We start from the raw sequence: 21,579 nt of genomic DNA, 5'->3' as shown, positions 1-21,579 counted from the left end.
TCGCACTGGCGGGAGTGGGCCCATGCAACCAAGGGGATGTCCTGTATTCTGGGGGTGCCTCAGTGGCCAACTTCCAGAAACCCCAAAGTCTGAAATGACAGCAGTGCACAAACTGTCTGACATCAATTTCCATTTATCCCTTCTTTGTTCCTTTCCTAGCCAGGGCCCGATCCTGAAGACCCTGACTCATTCCAGGAAGGCTCAGGCCCGCTACATTGCAAGGGGAATTGGATCAAAGGGTGTCATGGGGTTAGCTGCTCTTTATGGGGAACCAAGGCCCAGTCTTCCCCTGACTGCCTGATAAAAGCCCCACCGGGGGATGATTGGCTGCCCCGGGTGGCTGATTAATAAAGGTTACCCATGCACAGTTAGAGGGCAGCTCCAAAGTAAGATGGGAGGCTCCTGTGGAGTAGAGGGCAGCTCGCAGGAGAAACCTGAGCCAGAGGACTGAGCAGGGCTCTCTGGAAAGTGAGCCTCTAAGAGGTGCTCTTGAAGACGGGCACCTTCTAGGTAGAGGATGGCAGTCTGCAGGCACCCTAAAGGACCTGGTCTCAGCTGGTGGTCACGCAGACACAGGCTGGAAGCCCGGCCTCACATGGATCATCTGCTTTCCCTGGGGAAGAGTCACAGCAGACGGACTTCCCTGACCCACTGGCTCCAGAAAAGGATGTTACTCCAGCAGGGGCAACAGGCAGAACCCCAGGACAGACTGGAACCCTGGGGGAAAATCCTGGGTAGAGGAGAACATGGGACTTAGGTGAGGGACATGGACTAAGATGACCTAGTCACCTGCCGGGACGTTGGGGAGAAAGTTTTGTTGATGTTCTGCCTGGGCTTTTCTGTTAATAAATGACACCCTCCACTAGGGGGTGCTCTTTAGCATTTAACAGGCTGTTTGGACTTGCCACTACCCTGGGTGAGGGGAAAACAAAATAAGGGCTCGCCTGCAACACTACACCTGCCCGCATGGGGGCGCTCTGGGATGAGAAAAAGGGGTTAAAGGAGCTTGCTCATTATGGCTGTTTTTAAATATAGCCGCAGGGTTTTCTGTCACCACTCACTGACGATGGAAGGCAGGAATCGGAGAGATGCTAATATCTAACGTACAGACTGACCCCGCAGTGGTTTTGCTACCATAGTGTTTGCTCCAGTCCCATATGACACGTCTATCGTAGACCAGACTCACGCTTCATCCTGTCCAGCCTCAGTCATAGGGACTGAATCCGAAAGGGCTTTTAGGGAGTAAAACAATACAAGGCAGAATCTGGTCTGTGGGACAAGTTACAGCTACCACAGCTGGGAGAACAGGTGAATAATCAGCTCAAGTGTTCATTCCTCAGGGCCCATAGTGGAGGAGGGATGGGGGCAGGCATGGGAGGTAAAGGTCTGTGTTAGGATGAAAAGTGACAGGAGAGACGGCGCTGCTGAGAACCACAGAGCAGCTGTCCCAAAGAGCAGTTATGCTGCACCCATGAGTTGATCTTTTGGCTCAGGGCACCTCACACACCCTGTTTTTCCAGCAAGCAAAGAGACACACAATACATCTGGGCTCAGGCAAGAACAGGAACGTATTTATTCAGCTGTGATGCTCACAGTGCGAGCACTGCATTCATTTTACATAAGAAAAGTGAGACAAGGAACAGAATAAAGAAAACAATGTAAAAAAACAGAATCCAACCGGGGGTGAATGTATCTGAGGTTTGGTTTTGGATCATGCCTTCCCAGCAGTCAGTCTGGCACTGAACCCTAGCGTGACGTATATGGGAAATGTCTCTGCGGTAGCAAGAGGCAGGGATGTTTATGTATTCCACTTTGAAGGTGGTTTGGGATAAACATTTTCTGGTAGCCCTGACCTTTTTTTAATCAGCCCCATCAACTGGGACTACGGGTATAAAAACAGAAACCCTGCCAACATTATCCACCATTTCCTGATGGGTCAAGAGTGCAAGCGGGCATCTCCCCAGTGGGGCTGCACTCTTCAGTTGAGCTTCCCAGGCCTCCTGCACCCAAACCATGGGAGCAGCAATCCAGATCTGCTGAAAGGCACAGAGGGGCACCCAGTGACAGCAGCAGGATTTCCTTGTGAACAGCAAGAGGGCAGGTATTCTCTAATGGGATCTGAGAGAGAGTTTGGAAGAAAGGGCACCATTGGTAACCCCAGTATAGCTTTGCACAGAGGGGGGTTTGGTGTCTCGTTGGAGAAGCTTGAGCAGGTTCTTCAGGGCATCAAGGTTCTTTTTCCTGGCCCGATCACAGTCCAGCCCTGATATAGACAAAGCTGGCCATGATCGCCATGGCTAGCACCGAGTAGCTGACTTTCACGTGGCTGGCCCCACTGGTGTTGCATAAGAAAGAACTGCAGCAGGAAACAGAGGCGGCTGCTATCCCTATGTTTATCCCACCGCTGGGGCAAACTGAAGCACACCCCTTGGTGATGCTCTGCCCGGAATGTCCACCTGAACCAGAAAAACAAACAAGAGAAAGAGACTCAAGATTAAAATGTTTCCCAGAGTTCGGACAGGAGCTCCTTAGCTCTGCAAAGGAGATAATTGTACCGATGTAGCTAAGCAATCCGGAGATGAGGAGGCCATTTCTCAGCCGTTAATAGCCTCACAGCCTTAGCTCTGCCAGTGAATGCCCAGCCTTTAGAAGTCACTACTGCTATTATGTACCATGAAAACAGTGTCTTCCTAGCAGTTACAGACCAGTATGTAACCATCTGGGAACATCCTCTTCAGATTCCTGGCCAGGAAGTGGGAACAGCCAAAGAGAACCCTAAGAATCTATTCCAGATTGTCACACTCTGCCCACTGCATGCTGGGACAGGGCTTTGGGAGTTCAGGGAGGGCTGCGGGATGCAGCACAGAGGGAACTGGGTCCTGTCTCCTGCTATTGAGCCTGAGAGCTTTAAAGAGCTGGTCGCAGTCAGGTCACAGCAGAGCTCATTAAGCAGCAGACACCAATATACCCCAAAAGGCTTCAACCCGGCCTCCTTTTGTGCATACACAACCAGCCAGGCACTGGGATTGGAGCGAGCAAATTCTCTCACTTGCACATGCCAATAGTGGAACGTTGCACCAGCACATCAGATGTTTGATGCTTAAACCATTGCATGGCTGGAGAGCAGCTGCAGGACTGGGCTATAAAGAAACTCATTTCAGGACTTCAGACAACACTGGAGGGGTAGATATAGAGCCCCCCATTGGTGTACAAGAAGCCTGACATTGCCTGCACCGCCCTCCTATCAGTCATTCACTCCTGTGCAAACCTCACTAATGAGCAAGGGTGCTCCCGCTACCTTGGCGTGTCCCAGCAAAAGTCTCCTGCCATTCGGTTTCAAGGATTGATTCCCCAATTCCACATCAGCCATGTCTGATCCTTCCAGCAGACGGAGGAAGGAAAACCCAGTGATCTGGAACGGGAGCAGCACATCATCTGGGAAAGTGCTATGGAAAGATAATAGGCAGAACATGCCCAAACTTACCAATTCCTGCACCAACATACGTGGTCACACAGTAGTTTTCATCACTTTGACATATAGTTGATCCCAGACACTCCCAGTTGGAGGATGCATCCTTACAGGTGAAGCACACCAGTGAGTGAGCTGCAAAAGGAAAACATACCCCCTGTTAGAGGCTTGCAGGAATATGTTATTTGTTCCTGGTTTACAATGTGCCTTTGTTGCCAAGAAGGCCAATGTCATATTGGGCTGCATGAATAGAAGCACTGCCAGCAGATCGAGGGAAGTGATTATACCACACTATTCGGCACTGTTGAGGCCACACCTGGAGTATTGCGTCCAGTTTTGATCCCTCCACTACAGAAGGGATGTGGACAAATTGGAGAGAGTCCAGCGGAGGGCAACGAAAATGATTAGGGGGCTGGGGCACATGACGTACGAGGAGCGGTTGAAGGAACTGGGGTTATTTAGTCTGCAGAAGAAAAGAGTGAGGGGGGATTTTATAGCAGCCTTCAATTACCTGAAGGGGAGTTCCAAAGAGGATGGAGCTAGGCTATTCTCAGTGGTGGCAGATGACAGAACAAGGAGCAATGGTCTCAAGTTGCAGTGGATCTATGTTGGATATTAGGAAACATTATTTCACTAGGAGGGTGGTGAAGCACTGGAATGGGTTACCTAGGGAGGTGGTGAAATCTCCATCCTTAGAGGTTTTTAAGGCCTGGCTTGACAAAGCCCTGGCTGGGATGATTTAGTTGGTGTTGGTCCTGCTTTGAGCAGCTGGTTGGACTAGATGACCTCCTGAGGTCTCTTCCAACCGTAATCTTCTATGATTCTAATCTCCATCTCTGTCACCTGCTGCAAATGAATATCAAAATGGACCATATTATGATGTTCTCAGCTGGTATTTCAGGCCAAACTCTCGTTAAAGCCAGACTTCACGATTGGATCCAAAACACAGAGGAGCATATTTTCGAAGGCAGAAATGGCAGCTGGGCATACAACTGCTATTTATGCCTCTGAAAAGTTCCCCCAACACCCTCTGTGACATCAATTTGTAAATAATTTCTCAGCATGTTCCTTTCCACAGCCATAATGTTACAGACAGAGTAATAGGGTTATAAAAAAAACCAAAAAAAACCATGGACTTCTCAAGAAAACATCATGCCAAACCAACCTACTTTCCTTCTTTGATAACTACCCTAGTGGATAGGGGGAAAGCAGTAGGTGTGATATAGTTTGATTTTGACACAGTCCCATATGACATTCTCATAAGCAAAGTAAAGACAGGTGTTCTAAATTAAATTACTATAAGGCGGTTGCACAACTGATTGCAAGACTGTTATCAATGGTTCAGTGTCAAACTGGGAAGGCGAATCCTGTGGGGTCCCACAGGAGCCAATACTGGGTCCGATTTTGTCCAATATCTTCATTAATAATTTGAGTAATGGAGTGGAGAGTATGCTTATTACATTTGCAGATGATGCCAAGCTGGGAGGGGTTGCAAGCACTTTGGAGGGCAGGATTAGAATTCAAAATGACTTTGACAAATTACACAATTGGTCTGAAATCCACAAAGTGAAATTCAAGGAAGTTAAGTGCAAAGTACTACAGTTCAGAAGGAAAAATCAAATGCACAGCTACAAAATAGGGAACAATAGGTGCTAGTACTGCTGAAAAGGAGCTGAGGTTATAGTGGATCACACATTGAATATGAGTCAACAATGTGATACAGTTTCAAAAAAGCCTAATATCATTCTCGAGTGTAGTAACAGGAGTGGTGTATGTAAGACAGAGGAGGAAATTGTCCTGTTCTATTTGGCACTGGTGAGGCCTCAGCTGGAGTACTGTGTCCAGTTCTGGGCACCAAAAGAGGTGGACAAATTGGAGAGAGTCCAGAGGAGAGCAACAAAAAGTTTAGAAAACCTGAACTGTGAGGCTTCCAAGGGAAGTTGTGGAATCCCAGTCATTGGAGGTTTTTAAGAACAAGTTGGACAAACACCTGTCAGGGATGGTCTACGTTTACTTGGTCCTGCTTCAGCATAGGGCACTGGACTTGATGACCTCTTGAGCTCTCATCAACATGACATTTCCATGATTCTATGACACTAGCTAAGAGAGCGAGCATGCCTCCCTCTACGGGTTGGTCCAAACAATTTCAACAACCTCCATCTTACAGCTACAAGCATTGTCCTTTAGTTTGAGTGATACAGGCCTACAGTTTGGAGTTCAAGACCCTATGTTCAGTCCCCTCTGATTACCATGTCTGTATTACATAGTCACTGTTACATACAGAAGACGTGCCATCCCAGATCAGACCATATGTTCCAGTTGTTCAGCATCCTCCCTTCTGCAGTGATCATTGCCTGATGCTTCATAGGAAGGCACAAAAATCCACAGTGCACCGGGGCTAATATGCATGGGGGAAACAACTCCTTCCTGGCTCGAGTTGGTCCAATATTTTATAAGGACTAATTTGCAAAGAGACAGGTGCCAATGGATGGTGGGTGGCACTTGAGATATGAGCTCACGCTGGCTCTGACAAATGAAATGCGAATGACATGATGTGTTATTTATAGATGGGTATCACATGGAAGACCAGAGAATTCATTCTGACTTGCCAAAGAAGCTTTGTTATTATTATTACAGTGTCAGAAGCATGCTAGATGCTTCATAGAAACAAATAGAGAGGCAAGGTGCATTTCCTAGAGCAATGGTGGGCAACATGCGGCCCACGGGCAGCACGCAGCCCGTCACGGTAATCCGCTAGTGGGCCACCAGACAGTTTGTTTACATTTGCACGGCTGCCTGCAGCTCCCAGTGGCTGTGGTTCACCGTTCCCAGCCAGTAGGAGCTGCGGGAAGCGGCGCAGGCTGCAGGGATGTGCTGGCCACCGCTTCTTGCAGCTCCCATTGGCTGGGAACAGCGAACTGCAGCCACTGGGACCTGCAGGCAGCCATGCAAATGTAAACAAATTGTCTGGTGGCCCGCATGTGGATTACCCTGACGGGCCGTGGGTTGCCCACCACTGTCCTAGGGAGTTTATAGTGCAAATTGGACAGGAAGAGATGCGTGAGGGTGACAAAGAGAAGGAGGGGATGAGTTAAGGAAAAACAAGATCTAAAGCATTAAGTTCATCTCAGGGCTTGATTTCGCCACTTTTATGCAACAATCCCTCCACCTCCATGGGTCACCAGCAGAGATTGAACCCAGGCCTTTCAGCAACACAACACAGACCTTGACCACTGGTAGGGAAGGAATAACTCCAATTAGAAGCAGTAGTGGGCTGTTATCCTCTGCGGCCCAGACACTAGAAGAGGATGCAACTCATTTTACAAGCACTTACTCCACTTACACTGGGGCCAGGTGGGGAGTCAAGTGCTCTTTCAACTGCTCATCATTTTTTAAAGTTAGCAGCTAACCTAGCAAAGGTGGGGAGCAGAGAACCTCTTCTCCAGTTCTCCCAGCACAACCTAGCAGTGGGCAGGGCACACTCCGATCTTGGCTTTGGCTACAACATCCACTAACACCCCACAGTTCCAGTGAGAGCGGGGGCACGATTAGGCCACTGGCCCCACAGCATACATGCCATAGGCGGTGAACACCAGGCTCTCCCCCATCAGTCACCTTGATCTAGCCTGCTCTCTGTGACGCTGCACCCCATATTCTTCATAGAGATATGATATGATTATGGCATAATTATGATATCTTCTGTGCAAGATAAGTCATGTGAGATATCATTGGAAAGGTTATAATTTACTGAATATGATTATCCTATTTGTATGCATTTATCATTTTTGTATCTTAAGTTAGGAATATTGATTATGTCTCTGTATTACAAATGTGTTTACGCCTGGGGAACGCCCACTAGAACAGCTGGGTGGGGAAGGGCCTTTAGAGAAAACAATAGGTCTTAGAAGAGGCTCATCTCCCACCTGGAGGCCTTCCTGAGGACGCTGCAGACAGCCTCCCACTCATGGCTGCTATGACACCACAGGGACATGTGACCAGGTCACCTGATGCTGGACTCCATCTTGGGATATGTTAAGGAAAATTAGCTTAAGCAACTGCTTCTTATGGTTTAAGGCTATTATCAGTTAAAAGTAGATACAGCATGTACCAGGAGCCAGGGAGGGGAAAGAAGGGAGACATCTGGAAACAAAGAGATAAGGAATGCCAAGAATTGCCTTCTGTTGTAAGTTGCAGACCTAAGGCCCTCCTGAGGGAAGAAATTCCTAGCTCATTGCTACACTGGTCAGCACGGGGAGAGTGTCCAGCGGGAATAGGTGGTAAATAAAAAATATGTTTGTACATTGGCTAAAACTTATGGTGCACAAGGCTTGCATGCCTTTCGTTTTGTATATAGCTTGGCTGTAAACAATGTATGGGGTCCCTCCTGACTAGTAGGACGGTGCCACGCCCGGGCGTAATAAACTTTGGCTTGGCTGTGTAATACTCTGCAGTGGTAAGTTTGTGTTACGTGCCTTGGCCTAGAACGAACTGTATGTGTCTTAAAGGTATAATTCGTAACAGATATCAGTGTTTTTCCACAGACTGCCGTGGGAACCAAGCTTTCAGACAAAGGGTTCCCGCCATATGCAAAAGTTATTTAAGGCAGGGGAGTGACATCACTGAGGTTCTTCACTGACTCCACACCCAAAGAGACTCCTGGAAATACCTGAGGAACAAAGACTGAACTGGGGGAAGTGCTGGACCCAGGCTAAAGGGATCTTTAGCCTATGTATGGAACACCTGGGGATTCTAAGCTGTAAGCAAGTGCAGCTTGCCCCTTAAGAATCTTCAGCCTGCTTTTATCATCACTTAGGGTGAGGATCTGCTGTTCATATTTAGTATATTAAGCTTAGATTGCATTTTTGTTTATTTGCTAGGTAATCTGCTTTGATCCATTTGCTATACCTTATAATCACTTAAAATCTATCCTTTGTAGTTAATAAACTTGTTTTTGCTTTGTCTAAAAACAGTGTGAGGGAGTCATAACTTGGGGCAGAAAGTTGTTGTATACTCCTCTCCGCATTGAGGGAGGGGGTTAATTTCATGAGATAATGCTGTACAGTTCCCTGTGCAGCGCAAGACGGAATAATTTTCAGTTTACACTCCAGAGGGGGTTGCCTGCCTCAGTATCTGGGCAGTTCCTTAGCTGGAGCCTTCCCATGCAGAGTTGATCACAGCGTCTGCATGTAACTGCAGCTAGGTGTGTCCCCACCTGTGTGTGTGCTGGAGAATGTGCAGACTGGAGCCTAGGAGAGGGCTTGGCAGGCTGGACACAGCAGTACAGTGTAAAGGGAGCCCAGGCTGGCGGGTCAGTGGTCAATGGTGTGATGGGCTGGATCACAGAAACCCCCTTGGGAGCTGCCACCCGATGTGCCAAGATTACTTCTATCCCTGTTTTCCCTGCCAGCTCAGGACTCCAGCACCCTGTCTTGCTGAGCCAGACACTCCCGTCTGCTCCAACACAGACCCAGGGTCTGAATTACTTGCCCCAAAGCTGCAGGATTACCTGAAAACAGCTCACAGAAGTGTGCTTGTCTTTAGCACTCAGATGCCCAACTCCCAATGGGGTCTAAACCCAAATAAATCCATTTTACCCTGTATAAAGCTTATGCAGGGTAAACTCATAAATTGTTCGCCCTCTATAACACTGATAGAGAGATATGCACAGTTGTTTGCTCCCCCAGGTATTAATACATACTCTGGGTTAATTAATAAGTCAAAAGTGATTTTATTAAATACAGAAAGTAGGATTTAAGTGGTTCCAAGTATTAACAGACAGAACAAAGTAAGTCACCAAGCAAAATAAAATAAAATGCACAAATCTATGTCTAATCAAACTAAATACAGATAAGATCCTCACCAGTTCCAGCATGCTCCCTTTTAAAGACTAATCTCCTTTTAGCCTGGGTCCAGCAATCATTCACACCCCCTCTAGTTACTGTCCTTTGTTCCAGTTTCCTTCAAGTATCCTGGGGGGTGGAGAGGCTCCTTCTTTAGCCAGCTGAAGACAAAATGGAGGGGTCTCCCAAGGGTTTAAATAGACTTTCTCTTGTGGGTGGAGACCCCCTCCTCACCCTGTCTAGAATCCAGTCACAAAATGGAGATTCGGAATCACATGGGCAAGTCACATGCTCATGCATGACTCAGGACTTGCAGGTAGCAGCCATTACCCACATACTACTTTGAACGTCCTCAGGTAGACTTCTTATGTGGATTGGAGTCTTCCAAGCTCTTTTGTCTGTTAAGTGATTCCTGATTGAGCACTTAATTTGCATATTCCTTTCCCAAGAAGTGACCAAATGTTCTAACTAAGGCTACTTAGAAATCAAGCAATTATACAGCCAATGTTCATAACTTTGAACACACAAATGGTGCCTGCATACAACTAGGATGAACATAACCAGTAGATCATAACCTTTACATAGATATGTTACATGGCATATGTAGCAAAACCCTATTCCAGTTATATCATACATACATTTATGAGCACCCCCCCATACAGCCTTATGGGGTACACTGTCACAAATGGTACCCCAGTCCCAGGTGGCACCCCAGGGGAAACCTGTCACCCCCTCCAGCAGCACGACGGCTCCCGGACCCTCCATGAAGCCAGCACCTTCTATTCTGCTTCTTGTCTGTCTGATGAAAAGAAGGGCAAGATTTTGAAATGCTCCTCAGTAAAGTGAGTGAAGGCAGGAGAGCTGGGTTCTGATCAGCGGCTGAACACAGGAATGGGTGCTTCTTGATGGTTCCGTCATTTTTTTAATACAGACATTGTGATGATTGGCTTATTGGCCCAGGTGCACTCGAACGGCTACGTGCACTTTGGGGGTCACTGTTTATTATTACTGAGCACCCAGAGTGTAAGCTCTTTGTGCTGTGTTTATACAGCACCTGGCGTAATGCAGTCCTGGTTCATGACTAAGGCTACTAGGAGTCCAGGGTCAAAGCAGAAAAATCAACAGATGCTTTATTAAGAGAGACTAACTGAACGGCATGAGTGGGAGGTCTGGAGAATGCAGCTATAACAAGCCGAGACCGGTTTTCAAACAGCTCCACCCCCATCACTTCCTCGCAAGAATATATAGTTAAATGCATTGCATCATCAGGTCAAAATGTCACTGCCTGATCCTGAAGGAAGGGGCTGGTTTCCTAGCAAGTCTGCAGAGCAGTTTATACTGCAGCTACCTGGCAGGATTACAGAGCCACAGGTCTGATTCAAATCCCATGGAAGCCAGAGAAAAGCCTCCCATTGACACAGCCTCAGACAGCACGGTCCTCCGAGGAGCCCATGAATCAGTGAATTAATTTGATGGTTCAATTCTGAGTCAGTACAAATGGCATCACAGAGATTCCACATTGATTGTCCCTCGGTGACTCTAAGGCGGATGGTCTTTGTTCAGTTTGCATTGTTAACCATCAGTGCCACAAATTTAACCTGGATGGTTCCTGTTTACTCATCACCACTAACCTAGCTCTTAACAGGGGTTCTTATACAGCCCCCCACACACACACCATAGCATCTGAGCACCTCATAATCTTTAATGTATTTACCCTCACAACACCCCCATATTTACATATAGGGAAACTGAGACACAGCGAGGCTAAGTAACTTGCCCAAGGACATGCAGGAAGTTTGTAGCAGAACAAGAATTTAAACCTAGGTCTCCCAAGTCCTACTCTAGGGCCCGATCAACCGGATCATCTTTCCTCTCACTAATAACCATTTTATGATCACATTTAAACAATTCTGAGGATGTGTGAGCCAGGATAAAATCCAGCTCCACTCCCTCTCCCAGAGCTACGCTGGCAAACACGGTTAAAGAGGAGTGAAAATGAATTCTTTATCATAATTCCAAATACTCATGTTGAGTAGCTAGGTGCAATTTACAACATTGTTGTATTCCTGCCCATAGCAATTACTGATCTCAATGTTTCTGATATATTTATAGGTGCATTTTTAAAATGTCCTTGATTTGAAACTGTCCAATTGCTCTGGGCTAATCTGCGTTCCTAACACAGCAACCCTAACCCAGCCCCCATCTAATCGTGTGTTCAACCCACTTATTACACTGTGTCTTACTTTAGACTGTAAACTCTCCAGGGCAGAGACTGCTTTTTAATGTGCTTGTAAGCCGGCAAAATGGGCCCTGAATCATAACTGTGGCTTCTGCCTCCTCCGGTAACACGTACAATAAACAATGTCTGTACCAGAGTCACAGATTCATAAGATCATTGTCAACATCTCGGCTGACCTCCTATAAAACACAGGCCAGAGAACTGCCCCCAGAACAATTCCTAGAGCAGAGCTTTTAGAAAAACAGCCAATTTTGATTTAAAATTGGCCAGTGATGGAGACTCCACCATGACCCTTGGTAAATTGTTCCAATGGTTAATTACTCTCGCTGTTACAAATTTATGTCTTATTTCCAGTCTGAATTTGTCCAGCTTCAACTTCCAGTCATTGGATATTGATATCGCTTTCTCTGCTAGATTGAAGAGCCCATTATTAAGTATTTGCAGTGGCGGCTCCAGGCACCAGCGCTCCAAGTGCGTGCCTGGGGCAGCAAGTCGCGGGTGGCGCCCTGCTGGTCCCTGCGAGGGCGGCAGTCAGGCAGCCTTCGGCGGCATGCCTGCGGGAGGTCCGCCGGTCCCGCGGATTCGGCAGCAATTTGGCGGCAGGTATGCCGAAGCCGCAGGATCGGCAGACCTCCCGCCAGCATGCCGCCGAATCCGCGGGACCGGGGACCTCCCGCAGGCGCGCCGCCGAATCCATGGGACGGGGGACCTCCCGCAGGCAAGCCGCCGAATCCGCAGGACTGGGGACATCCCGCAGGCATGCCGCTGAAGGCTGCCTGCCTACCGTGCTTGGGGCGGCAAAAAAGCTAGAGCCGCCCCTGAGTATTTGTTCTCTGTGCAGGCACTTACAGACTGTGATCAAATCACCCCTTAACCTTCTCTTTGTTACACTAAACAGATTGAGCTCCTTGAGTCTACTGCTATAAGGCAGGTTTTCTAATCCTAAACATTCTCATGGATCTTCTTTGAACCCTCTGCAATTTACCAACATTCTTCTTGAATTGTGGACATCAGAACTGGACACAGAATTATAGCAGCGGTGGCACCAGTGCCAAATATAGAGGTAAAATAACCTCTGTACTCCTACTCAAAATTCCTGTTATACATCCAAGAATCACATTAGCCCTTTTGGCTACAGGGTCACACTGGGAGCTCATGTTCAGCAGATTATCCACCACGGCCCCCAAAGTTTTTTCAGAGTCACTGCTTCCCAGAGTAGAGTCCCCCCCTCCGGTAAATATGGCCGACAAATATCTTTGTCCCTAGATTACATTTAGCCGTATGAAAACGCGTCTTGTTTGCTTGCACCCAGCTTACCAAGCGATCCAGATTGCTCTCTATCAGTGACCTGTCCTCTTCATTATTTACCACTCCCCTAGTTTTTCTGTCACCTCTAAATGTATCAGTGATGATGTTGTTTTCTTCCAGGTCATTGATAAAAATGTTCATTAGCGTAGGACCAAGAACTGATTCCTGCAGGACCCCACTGGAGACACACCCACTCATTGACCATTCCCCACTGATAATTACATTGTGATACCTATCAGTTAGCCAGCTTTTAGGCCAGGTCTACACTACCACTTATGTCAGCAAAATTTATGCTGCTCACGGGTGTGAAAAAACACCCCCCCCCCGACAGACATAAGTTACACTGACCTAACTGCTAGTGTGGACAGCGCTATGTTGCTCACCCGCCAACACAGCTACAACCACTCATTGTGGGTGGTTTAATTCTGTCAAGGGGAGAGCTCTATCCGGTCGGCAGACAGCAGCTACATGAGAGATCTTACGGGGTGCAGCTGCATCGGTAGAGCTGTGCCGCTGTAAGCACACTAGGGTAGACGTGGCTGTAGTCAATGTGTGCCAGGCTCATGTTCTATCATTCTAGTTTTACATCAAAATGTCACACGGTACCAAGTCAAATGCCAGTACTAATAAGTACATTACAGAGGAAAACAGAAACAACAGGCTCATGAAAAATGTCTAAAAATAGAAAACGTAATGAAGAGGGAGGAATTATTTAAGCGGCTGTGACTAAGCAATGCAAGAGGAAAAACCACTTGCCACCAATCAGATAATGGAAGAATTTGCCAGGGGAAGAAGCTTAGAACATAAACATAAGAACATAAGAACGTCCGCACCGGATCAGACCAAAGGTCCATCTAGCCCAATATCCAGTGGCCAATGCCAGGTTCCCCAGAGCGAGTGAACCTAACAGGCAATGATGAAGTGATCTCTCTCCTGCCATCCATCTCCACCCTCTGACAAACAGAGGCTAGGGACACCATTCCTTACCCATCCGGGCTAATAGCCATTAATGGACTTAACCTCCATGAATTTATCTAGTTCTCTTTTAAACCCTGTTATAGTCCTAGCCTTCACAACCTCGTCAGGCAAGGAGTTCCACAGGTTGACTGTGCGTTACGTGAAGAAGAACTTCCTTTTATTTGTTTTAAACCTGCTGCCTATTAATTTCATTTGGTGACCCCTAGTTCTTGTATTATGGGAATAAGTAAATAACTTTTCCTTATCCACTTTCTCCACATCACTCATGATTTTATATACCTCTATCATATCCCCCCTTAGTCTCCTCTTTTCCAAGCTGAAGAGTCCTAGCCTCTTTAATCTCTCCTCATATGGGACCCGTTCCAAACCCCTAATCATTTTGTTGCCCTTTTCTGAACCTTTTCTGGTGCCAGTATTTTAAGCTTTCAGTGCTCAGCTACTAGAGATGCTGAAGAACTCATGAGATACAACACAACCTATAGGTAATGCCTCAGATAAGACCTGTGCAATCTGACCTTGCAAAGAGCAGAGCTCGGCCAAGGCTTTCAAACCCGACCCAAAGCCCAGTGCGGTCAATGGAAAGACTCCCGCTGACATCACTGGGCTTTGAATCAAGCCATTACTGCCCACACCAACTGTCTGCGTTATCCGCGCAGCCACTGCTCTCCTTCAACAGCATTTGCCTGGCGAAGGGTGTCTACTGTGCAGGCACAGGGGCCAGCAGATTTCTCTCATGCTCTGGGCTTAATTTGATCTGGGAAAATAACACACTCTCTGTACCCACTTTGTTGACGTCACGATGGGCTTAGCTACTGCGGTGTGGGATCTGGAGTGAGTATCTAGAGGGGGCAGCTAAGATCATCTTAAGAGCATCGAGAAACCAACTAGTTGTTTCTCACTATGGACCCCACAGAACCAGAAACCCAGGTGGCTGGAGCCAGTCAGTTTCCTTGGGCTGTGGCTGTAGTTTATCCTGGCATCTTAGGTCGACTTATTTATGTACGTTAATGTGAGTAAACAGTAAGAGAGGGGGTTAATACGTTTGTACAGACGATCAAAAAACAACAGCACCTGGGAGAATATAAATGGGGAAATCTTCGAACAAGTGAACATTCGTTGGTTAATAACCGAGCCTGTTCTTCCTAGGTTTTGTGGCAAAAAAACAAACAAACAAAAAAACAAATAAAAGCCTGTTCCACAAACACCTTTTATCCCTGGGGGTCTCCCATCCAAGTATCAAACCGCCCCAGACCTCCTTATTTTTAAAACCAGATGAATCAGGAAGAGTTGGAGGAGTAAAATTATCCTCCATTAAGAATCAACCAGTGGCTCCTCCCACCAGAACCTACTGCTGTGACCCCCCCTCCAATATTACTGGGATTCCACTGCAGCATTGTAAGAACGCAGGGCCTGATGTGCCGATGCTCCACTGCGCCAGCTTAACTGAATTCAGTGCAGTTACTCCTGATTTACTCCGCTGTATCTGGGATCATGATCAGACCCTTTATGTTTTTAGCTGATTACAGTAGAAGAACGTGCAAATTCATGGTTGCAAGAAAGCAATGCTGAGGAGCCCTGATCGCCCTGAGTAAAAGAGCCTGGCTCAGAGGATAACCGTATAAAAGATTTCTTTAAGAGATGACTAGACAGGTCTCTAGGGCTAGTCAGCCCCCGCCCCTCCCCTCACCCATCTCCCTCTAAGCCTCTCAAGACATGCTGCTGTTGGAAGGAGCTCAGATCCACAGAAGCGTGCTCCCTCTTGCATCCAGACCACTGCATCCCCCTAAGCATCAAGAAATGGAGATAACTTGCTATGCCTGCACTGAGCTATTTTTATTACATGCAGACAAGCTAGTGCTCAAAAGACAGCCAACGCACCACCCGTTGCTTCGCACTACCAAGCGGCTGGCTGCAAAGGGAGGTTTGCAGAAGTGCCAGCTCCCACTTCAAGGTAGAATCTTTGCCAATGGTGCTGCAAAAATCCCCCTCTGCGCCCCCCATTTCTAGCTGCTTCCCTGGCTCTCTCTCAGGCACAGAGGAATCATTAGCAGCGTCTCACCTTGCTCCACACACAGAACCACCACCAGCAGGGTGAGAAGAAAAGCCTTCATCTTCGGCCTGCCGTCCCAGCCTGGGCAGAAAGGCAGCTGCTTCTTGGGGGGCTGGTTATAAATGAGGATCTTGGTGGTTGCCTGTGAAGGCAGCTCATGCAAAGACTGCGTGTTAGTGGGGAGGAGACAGGAGATTGATGGCTGGGCTGGGTGTGGAATGGGCAGGGGCGTTTGCTCACATGGGTTTTTTTTCTTTGTTCCAGAGCAGCCAGAAGCAACAAGGCTCAGAGTCTTAACGGAATCCAGTGCTCCAGCAAATTTCATTGTGTTTGGTTTGGTTTCCCCACTGCTGTCTGGAGGGAGGAGGAAAAGCAGGACTAAAGCATTCCTGTGCCAAAAGCTTTTGCACAAGGAGATGGTTAATACACTGCATAAGCCAGACACTACCGTGGAAAATCCCTACTTTAGTGTCTAATCTGGTGATTCTTAACCTTTTCCATACCGGGTTCCAACAGCAAAGAGGGTGGGGACCCTGCTTCCTGCCTTCTAGGGGCAGAGAGAGGGAGGGGGGTCACCAGTGGAGCTGGCCAGGACAGAGAAGCTCCAGCCTGTGAAAAAGTTCCAGTTGGCGATAAATCTTTCTGTCCCAAATCTGAATGAAAAGTTAAAACCTCATAGGGGTTTAAATGCTACAGTGTTGGGCTGCTCTGGTGTTTTCCCCGCCACAGGGATCTTAAATTTAATTATATTATGATCACTGTTACCAAGCGGCCAGATCCTGTGCCAGATCCTGTGCTCCAGACTTTGCACCTTATGAAGTCGTTTGCTAAAGTGCACAGTGAGTGTAAAATGCTACCATTGTTATTTGGTACCGTTTGACACCCACTTTGCACAGGGAGGAATAATTGCACACTGTGCAGGGCAATGGTGAATAAAGCCCATTGTGACGGCCTCTCTCAGGGATTCTTGTAACTACATAAAGATTTATAATTTTCCACCTTGTTTTCTATCTCTGGCCATGCCACCCTGAACATGCCTGCTTTCAGAAGCTAAGTAGGGGTGGGGCTGCATAGGGCTTGGATAGGAGACCTTGTGTGCTTGCTCACGTCTGGTGAGAGTTTATAGCTAGGGCCCTACCAAATTCATGGTCCATTTTGGTCAATTTCAGGGTCATAGGATTTTAAAAGTAATAAATGTGATGATTTCAGCTATTTAAATCGGAAATTTCACGTTGTTGTAATTCTAGGGGTCCTGACCCCCAAAGGACTTGTGGGGTGGGGGCAGGTCGCAAGGTTGTTGTAGGGGGAGTTGTGGTGCTGCAACCCTTAATTCTGCACTGCTGCTGACGGCAGCGCTGCCTTCAGAGCTGGGCAGCTGGAGAGTGGTATCTGCTGGCTGGGAGCCCAGCTCTAGAGCCACCACCAGCAACAGCGGAGAAGTCAGGGTGGCATGGTATGGTATTTCCACCCTTACTTCTGTACTGCTGCTGGCGGGGTGCTGCCATCAGAACTGGGTCCCTGGCCAACAGCTGCCACTCTCCAGCCACCCAGCTACGAAGGCAGCACAGAAGCAAGGGTGAGAACACCACAAACCCCCTAAAATAATCTTGTGACCCCTCCCCCCCTGCAACTTCCTTTTGGGTCAGGACCCCCTTTTTGAGAAATGCTGGTCTCCCCTGTGAAATCTGTATAGCACAGGGTAAAAGCACACAAAAGATCAGATTTCATGCGGGTGAGACCAGATTTCATGGTCTGTGACGTGATTTTCATGTCCGTGAATTTGGTAGGGCCCTATTTATAGTTAAGCTCACAGCTGATCATCTGTGCTGAAGCCCATAGCTGTCCTCCAGCCACTGATTTGGAGGGACGGGGGGCTAGAAATGCCAGGCTAACTTCAGGTTTCATTTAACATGTTTCTAGCCCCTTTCGTTGCAAAGAAAGCCTTGAAAATGGAAAACATTTCCAGGCTCTCCATAACTTTGGTAAATCAAAATGGAGCAAAAGCATTCGTCCTTTCTAGAGGGCATCCATGGCAACTATCAAGCCACAATTGTTCTGGCTGCCGTCCTGTTCTATAAAGGTAGTATTAGAGGGGTTTTTACACACAGAAAAGTGTTTTTTTCCCCAAAAATAATTCAACAACTGCTGAGGGGATTTTGTCCAAACTTTGCAAAAAAATGACCTTCCAACAGGCCACCACCATGGCAGCAACCAGTTCAAAGTACGCCCCAAAGAGGGGAAATTCTGGCTAAAGAGATCCTTCCTCTCTTATAAAAAGTGTGATAAAGTCTCGAATGTTCATACAGAGCAGACCTGACCTCCTTTTTAAGGTCTCATCCAAACTACTGCCACTCAGTAAAGTGCCTGGGACACCATTTATCTGTCTGCGAAAGGTGAAGGTCTGAGTTGTCCCTGCTGGAATTTGGACCTATAATTCCACAGAGTCTAAATGGTCTATATGGCCAACCCCACGCATCCAAAAACCATGTATCGAGCCCCTCAAAATCATGAGTCTGGCTTAAAAATCATGAGCTTGTCTCTGCAACAAGGAGGGATTAAAAATATTTTTAAAAATAAATAAATGAAATCTGAAGTTCTCACATGATCTCATGACTCCAGGAGCTGGAGCTTTAAGAAAAAACAACAACCCATATGGGCGCACACACACTATTAATAGACAAGCAGTCATTTACTAGAGCAGTTAGAACGGAAAGTTGCAACTAGCCTCCCTGTCCTGTATATAAGAAAGGTGATAAGCAATGTGACTACAAGCCAAAGTCCTCTGGAGGGCAAGAGAGTAGATAACTGATCTTCATGTCTAGTCCTAGGGCTATCCCTTTGGATTATGCATTATTTGTAGATGCTGCCTCCTCAGTCCTTCCTCTTGGGCTAGGCAAATAAAGTCTTTGATGGGAGCCAATGGCTAGAATGCTGGTCTGGAACTTGGGAGACCATTGTTTGATTGTCTTCTCCACCACAGATTTCCTGGGTGACTCTTGGCAAGTTACTTACAGCCATTTTTTAAGGTGCCTCCACAAGGCACCGTTGGAATGTCCACATCAAGCTACCACTGCTGACTGCGATTGTAACAACCATCATTCACAGCTATTGAATCTTTTATTAAACTCAGAAAAAACGGAGGTGGGGGGGAGGGACAGTTAAAGCATTTGAGATATAAAGTGTTACATTTAAAGGCTTTCATTGTCCTGGAGATAAGGTGTAAATATTTAACAGTGAAGGGAATTAACCATTGGGACAACGTACCAAGGGTCGTAGTGGATTCTCCATCACTGGCCATTTTTAAATCAAGGTTCGATGTTTTTCTAAAAGATAATCCTTAGGAATATTTTCCAGGGAGTTCCCTGGCCTGTGTTATAGAGGGGGGTCAGACTGTCTCTTTTGGGCCATGGATTCGATGAATCATAGAATATCAGGGTTGGAAGGGACCTCAGGAGGTCATCTAGTCCAACCCCCTGCTCAAAGCAGGACTAATTCCCAACTAAATCATCCCAGCCAGGGCTTTGTCAAGCCTGACCTTAAAAACCCATTCCAGTGCTTCACCACCCTCCTGGTGAAATAGTGTGTCCTAATATCCAACCTAAACCTCCCCCACTGCAACTTGAGACCATTACTCCTTCTTCTATCATCTGGTACCACTGAGAACAGTCTAGATCCATCCTCTTTGGAACCCACTTTCAGGTAGTTGAAAGCAGCTATCAAATCAGACTAAACAATCCTAGTTCCCTCAGCCTCTCCTCATAAGTCATGTGCTCAAGCCCCCTAATGATTTTTGTTGCCCTCCGCTGGACTCTTTCCAATTTTTCCACATCCTTATTGTAGTGTGGTGCCCAAAACTGGACACAGTACTCCAGATGAGGCCTCACCAATGTCGAATAGAGGGGAATGATCACGTCCCTCGATCTGCTGGCAATGCCCCTACTTATACAGCCCAAAATACTGTTAGCCTTCTTGGCGAAAAAGGCACACTGTCGACTCATATCCAGCTTCTCGTCCACTGTAACCCCTAGGTCCTTTTCTGCAGAACTGCTTCCTAGCCACACGGTCCCTAGTCTGTAACTGTGCATGGGATTCTTCCGTCCTAAGTGCAGGACTCCGCACTTGTCCTTGTTGAACCTCATCAGGTTTCTTTTGGCCCAATCCTCTATTTTGTCTAGGTCCCTCTGTATCCTATCCCTACCCTCCAGCGTATCTACCACTCCTCCCAGTTTTGTGTCATCTGCAAACTTGCTGAGGGTGCAGTCCACGCCATCCTCCAGATCATTAATGAAGCTATTGAACAAAACTGGCCCCAGGACCGACCCTTGCGACTCTCCAATGAAGCGGCGGCGATAGAGCCTGTGATTTTGGGGGGTCTAACTCATAATTTTTGACTGCTTGGGCTGGTAATGTTGCTTCCAAGACAGTCTTTGGTTCCAGTCCAGTTCCAATCCAGAGAGGGACTCACAGGTGAAGAGAGGAGGGAGGTGCTGGATATCAGGAGTGGCCACTAGGGATCAGCATGTGTCCTGAGAATGCTGGGAGTTCAGGTTTGCAGGGCAGGATCAGGGGTGGCAAGTTTGTAGAAATTTTGGTGGTGCCCAGAACACGCCCCCGCCCAAACTCCATCCCCGCACCCGCCCAAGGCTCTGGGAGGGAGTTTGGGTGAGGGAGGAGGTCTGAGGTGCAGGTCCTAGGCTGGGGCAAGGGATTGGGGTGCAGGCTCTGGGAGGGAGTTTGGGAATGGGAGGGGGTGTGGAGGGAGGGGGTGCAGGTTCTGGGAGGGAGTTTGGGGATAGGAGGGGTGCAGAGGGAAGGGGTGCAGGGGTGAGGGCTGTGTGTTGTGGCTACAGAGGAGGGGTTTGGAGTGTGGGAGGGGCTCAGGGCGAGAGTAGGAGTGTGGGGGGTGAGGGCTCTGGCTGGGGCTGGGAATGGTAGGTTTGGGGTGTGGGAGGGGCTCAGGGCTGGGGCAGAGGGTTGAGGGTGCGGTAGGGGATGAAAGCTCTGACTGGGGTGTGGGCTCTGGGGTGGGGCAGGGCTGGGGATGAGCCTGGGGTGCAGGCAGGCTGCTCCGGGACAGGGGCCAGAGAGGAGGACTCCCCCCAGCCCTTTCCCTGCCGGCAGCAGCAAACTCTGGGGGAGGAGCCCCCCTTTCCCACCCCCCCCCCCCAGCAGCACACTCACCCCCACCACTGTCACTGCATGTGCTCCTAGGGCCCCTCTCACGTCCAGGAATCTCCCTCGCCTCCCCCGTGGTGGGTGCCGGCGGGGTGCTGCGTGCACCTCCTCCCCTGCTCTTGCCCCTGACTGTAGCCTCACTGGGGGTGAGGGATGGGGCTGCCTCCTTGCCCCGCATGGGGCAGGAGCGGTGACTGGGGGAGGCCTGTGCTGCTGGAGGGTCCCTTTGGAAAATGAAAGGGTCTGAGGGGGAAGGGCAGGCTCAGAGTCAGTCTGCCCTGGCAGTTGAGAAGGGGGGTGCTAGGACCCTGCGGCAGCAGTTGCTGCAGGGGAGAGACAGGGACTCTCTGCTCCTTTTTTTTTTTTTCTCCACTGCTTTCTGCGCCCCCTCCCTCTCCCGGCTTTGTGTGCCCTTGGCACTGGAGTACATTAGCTTTTTCCACAGCCTCTGTCACTAGATTGCCTCCCTCATTCAGTAAGGGGCCCACACTTTCCTTGATTTTCTTCTTGTTGCTAACAT

The 21,579-nt window shown here is 48.1% G+C and overlaps 1 protein-coding gene across 1 annotated transcript; it reads right to left on the bottom strand.

Annotated features, from left to right (window-relative positions):
* Nucleotides 1-1,550: 1,550 nt before the first annotated feature.
* Nucleotides 1,551-16,065, bottom strand: LOC135873630 (lymphocyte antigen 6E-like). Its single transcript, XM_065398271.1, has 3 exons — nucleotides 15,894-16,065; nucleotides 3,485-3,604; nucleotides 1,551-2,456 (listed from the first exon to the last, which is right to left on the bottom strand). Exons 1-3 carry the CDS (start codon nucleotides 15,943-15,945, stop codon nucleotides 2,251-2,253), a joined length of 378 nt encoding a protein of 125 aa, XP_065254343.1. The 5' UTR covers nucleotides 15,946-16,065; the 3' UTR covers nucleotides 1,551-2,250.
* Nucleotides 16,066-21,579: the final 5,514 nt, after the last annotated feature.

This window comes from Emys orbicularis, chromosome 2 (assembly GCF_028017835.1).
Source record: "Emys orbicularis isolate rEmyOrb1 chromosome 2, rEmyOrb1.hap1, whole genome shotgun sequence".
NCBI classification, from domain to species: domain Eukaryota; kingdom Metazoa; phylum Chordata; order Testudines; family Emydidae; genus Emys; species Emys orbicularis.
The sequence above is the reverse complement of the archived record's forward strand: the minus strand, read 5'-3'. Positions and strand labels throughout refer to the sequence as shown.

What these genes read in the sequence shown, in the direction of transcription:
- LOC135873630 (XM_065398271.1), bottom strand. Translation starts at nt 15,945, where the DNA reads ATGAAGGCTTTTCTTCTCACCCTGCTGGTGGTGGTTCTGTGTGTGGAG. An exon ending in GGTTCTGTGTGTGGAGCAAG is followed by an intron (nt 3,605 to 15,893) that starts GTGAGACGCTGC and finishes TTCCTTTTGCAG; the next exon opens with CTCACTCACTGGTGTGCTTC. An exon ending in GTATGTTGGTGCAGGAATTG is followed by an intron (nt 2,457 to 3,484) that starts GTAAGTTTGGGC and finishes TTTCTGGTTCAG; the next exon opens with GTGGACATTCCGGGCAGAGC.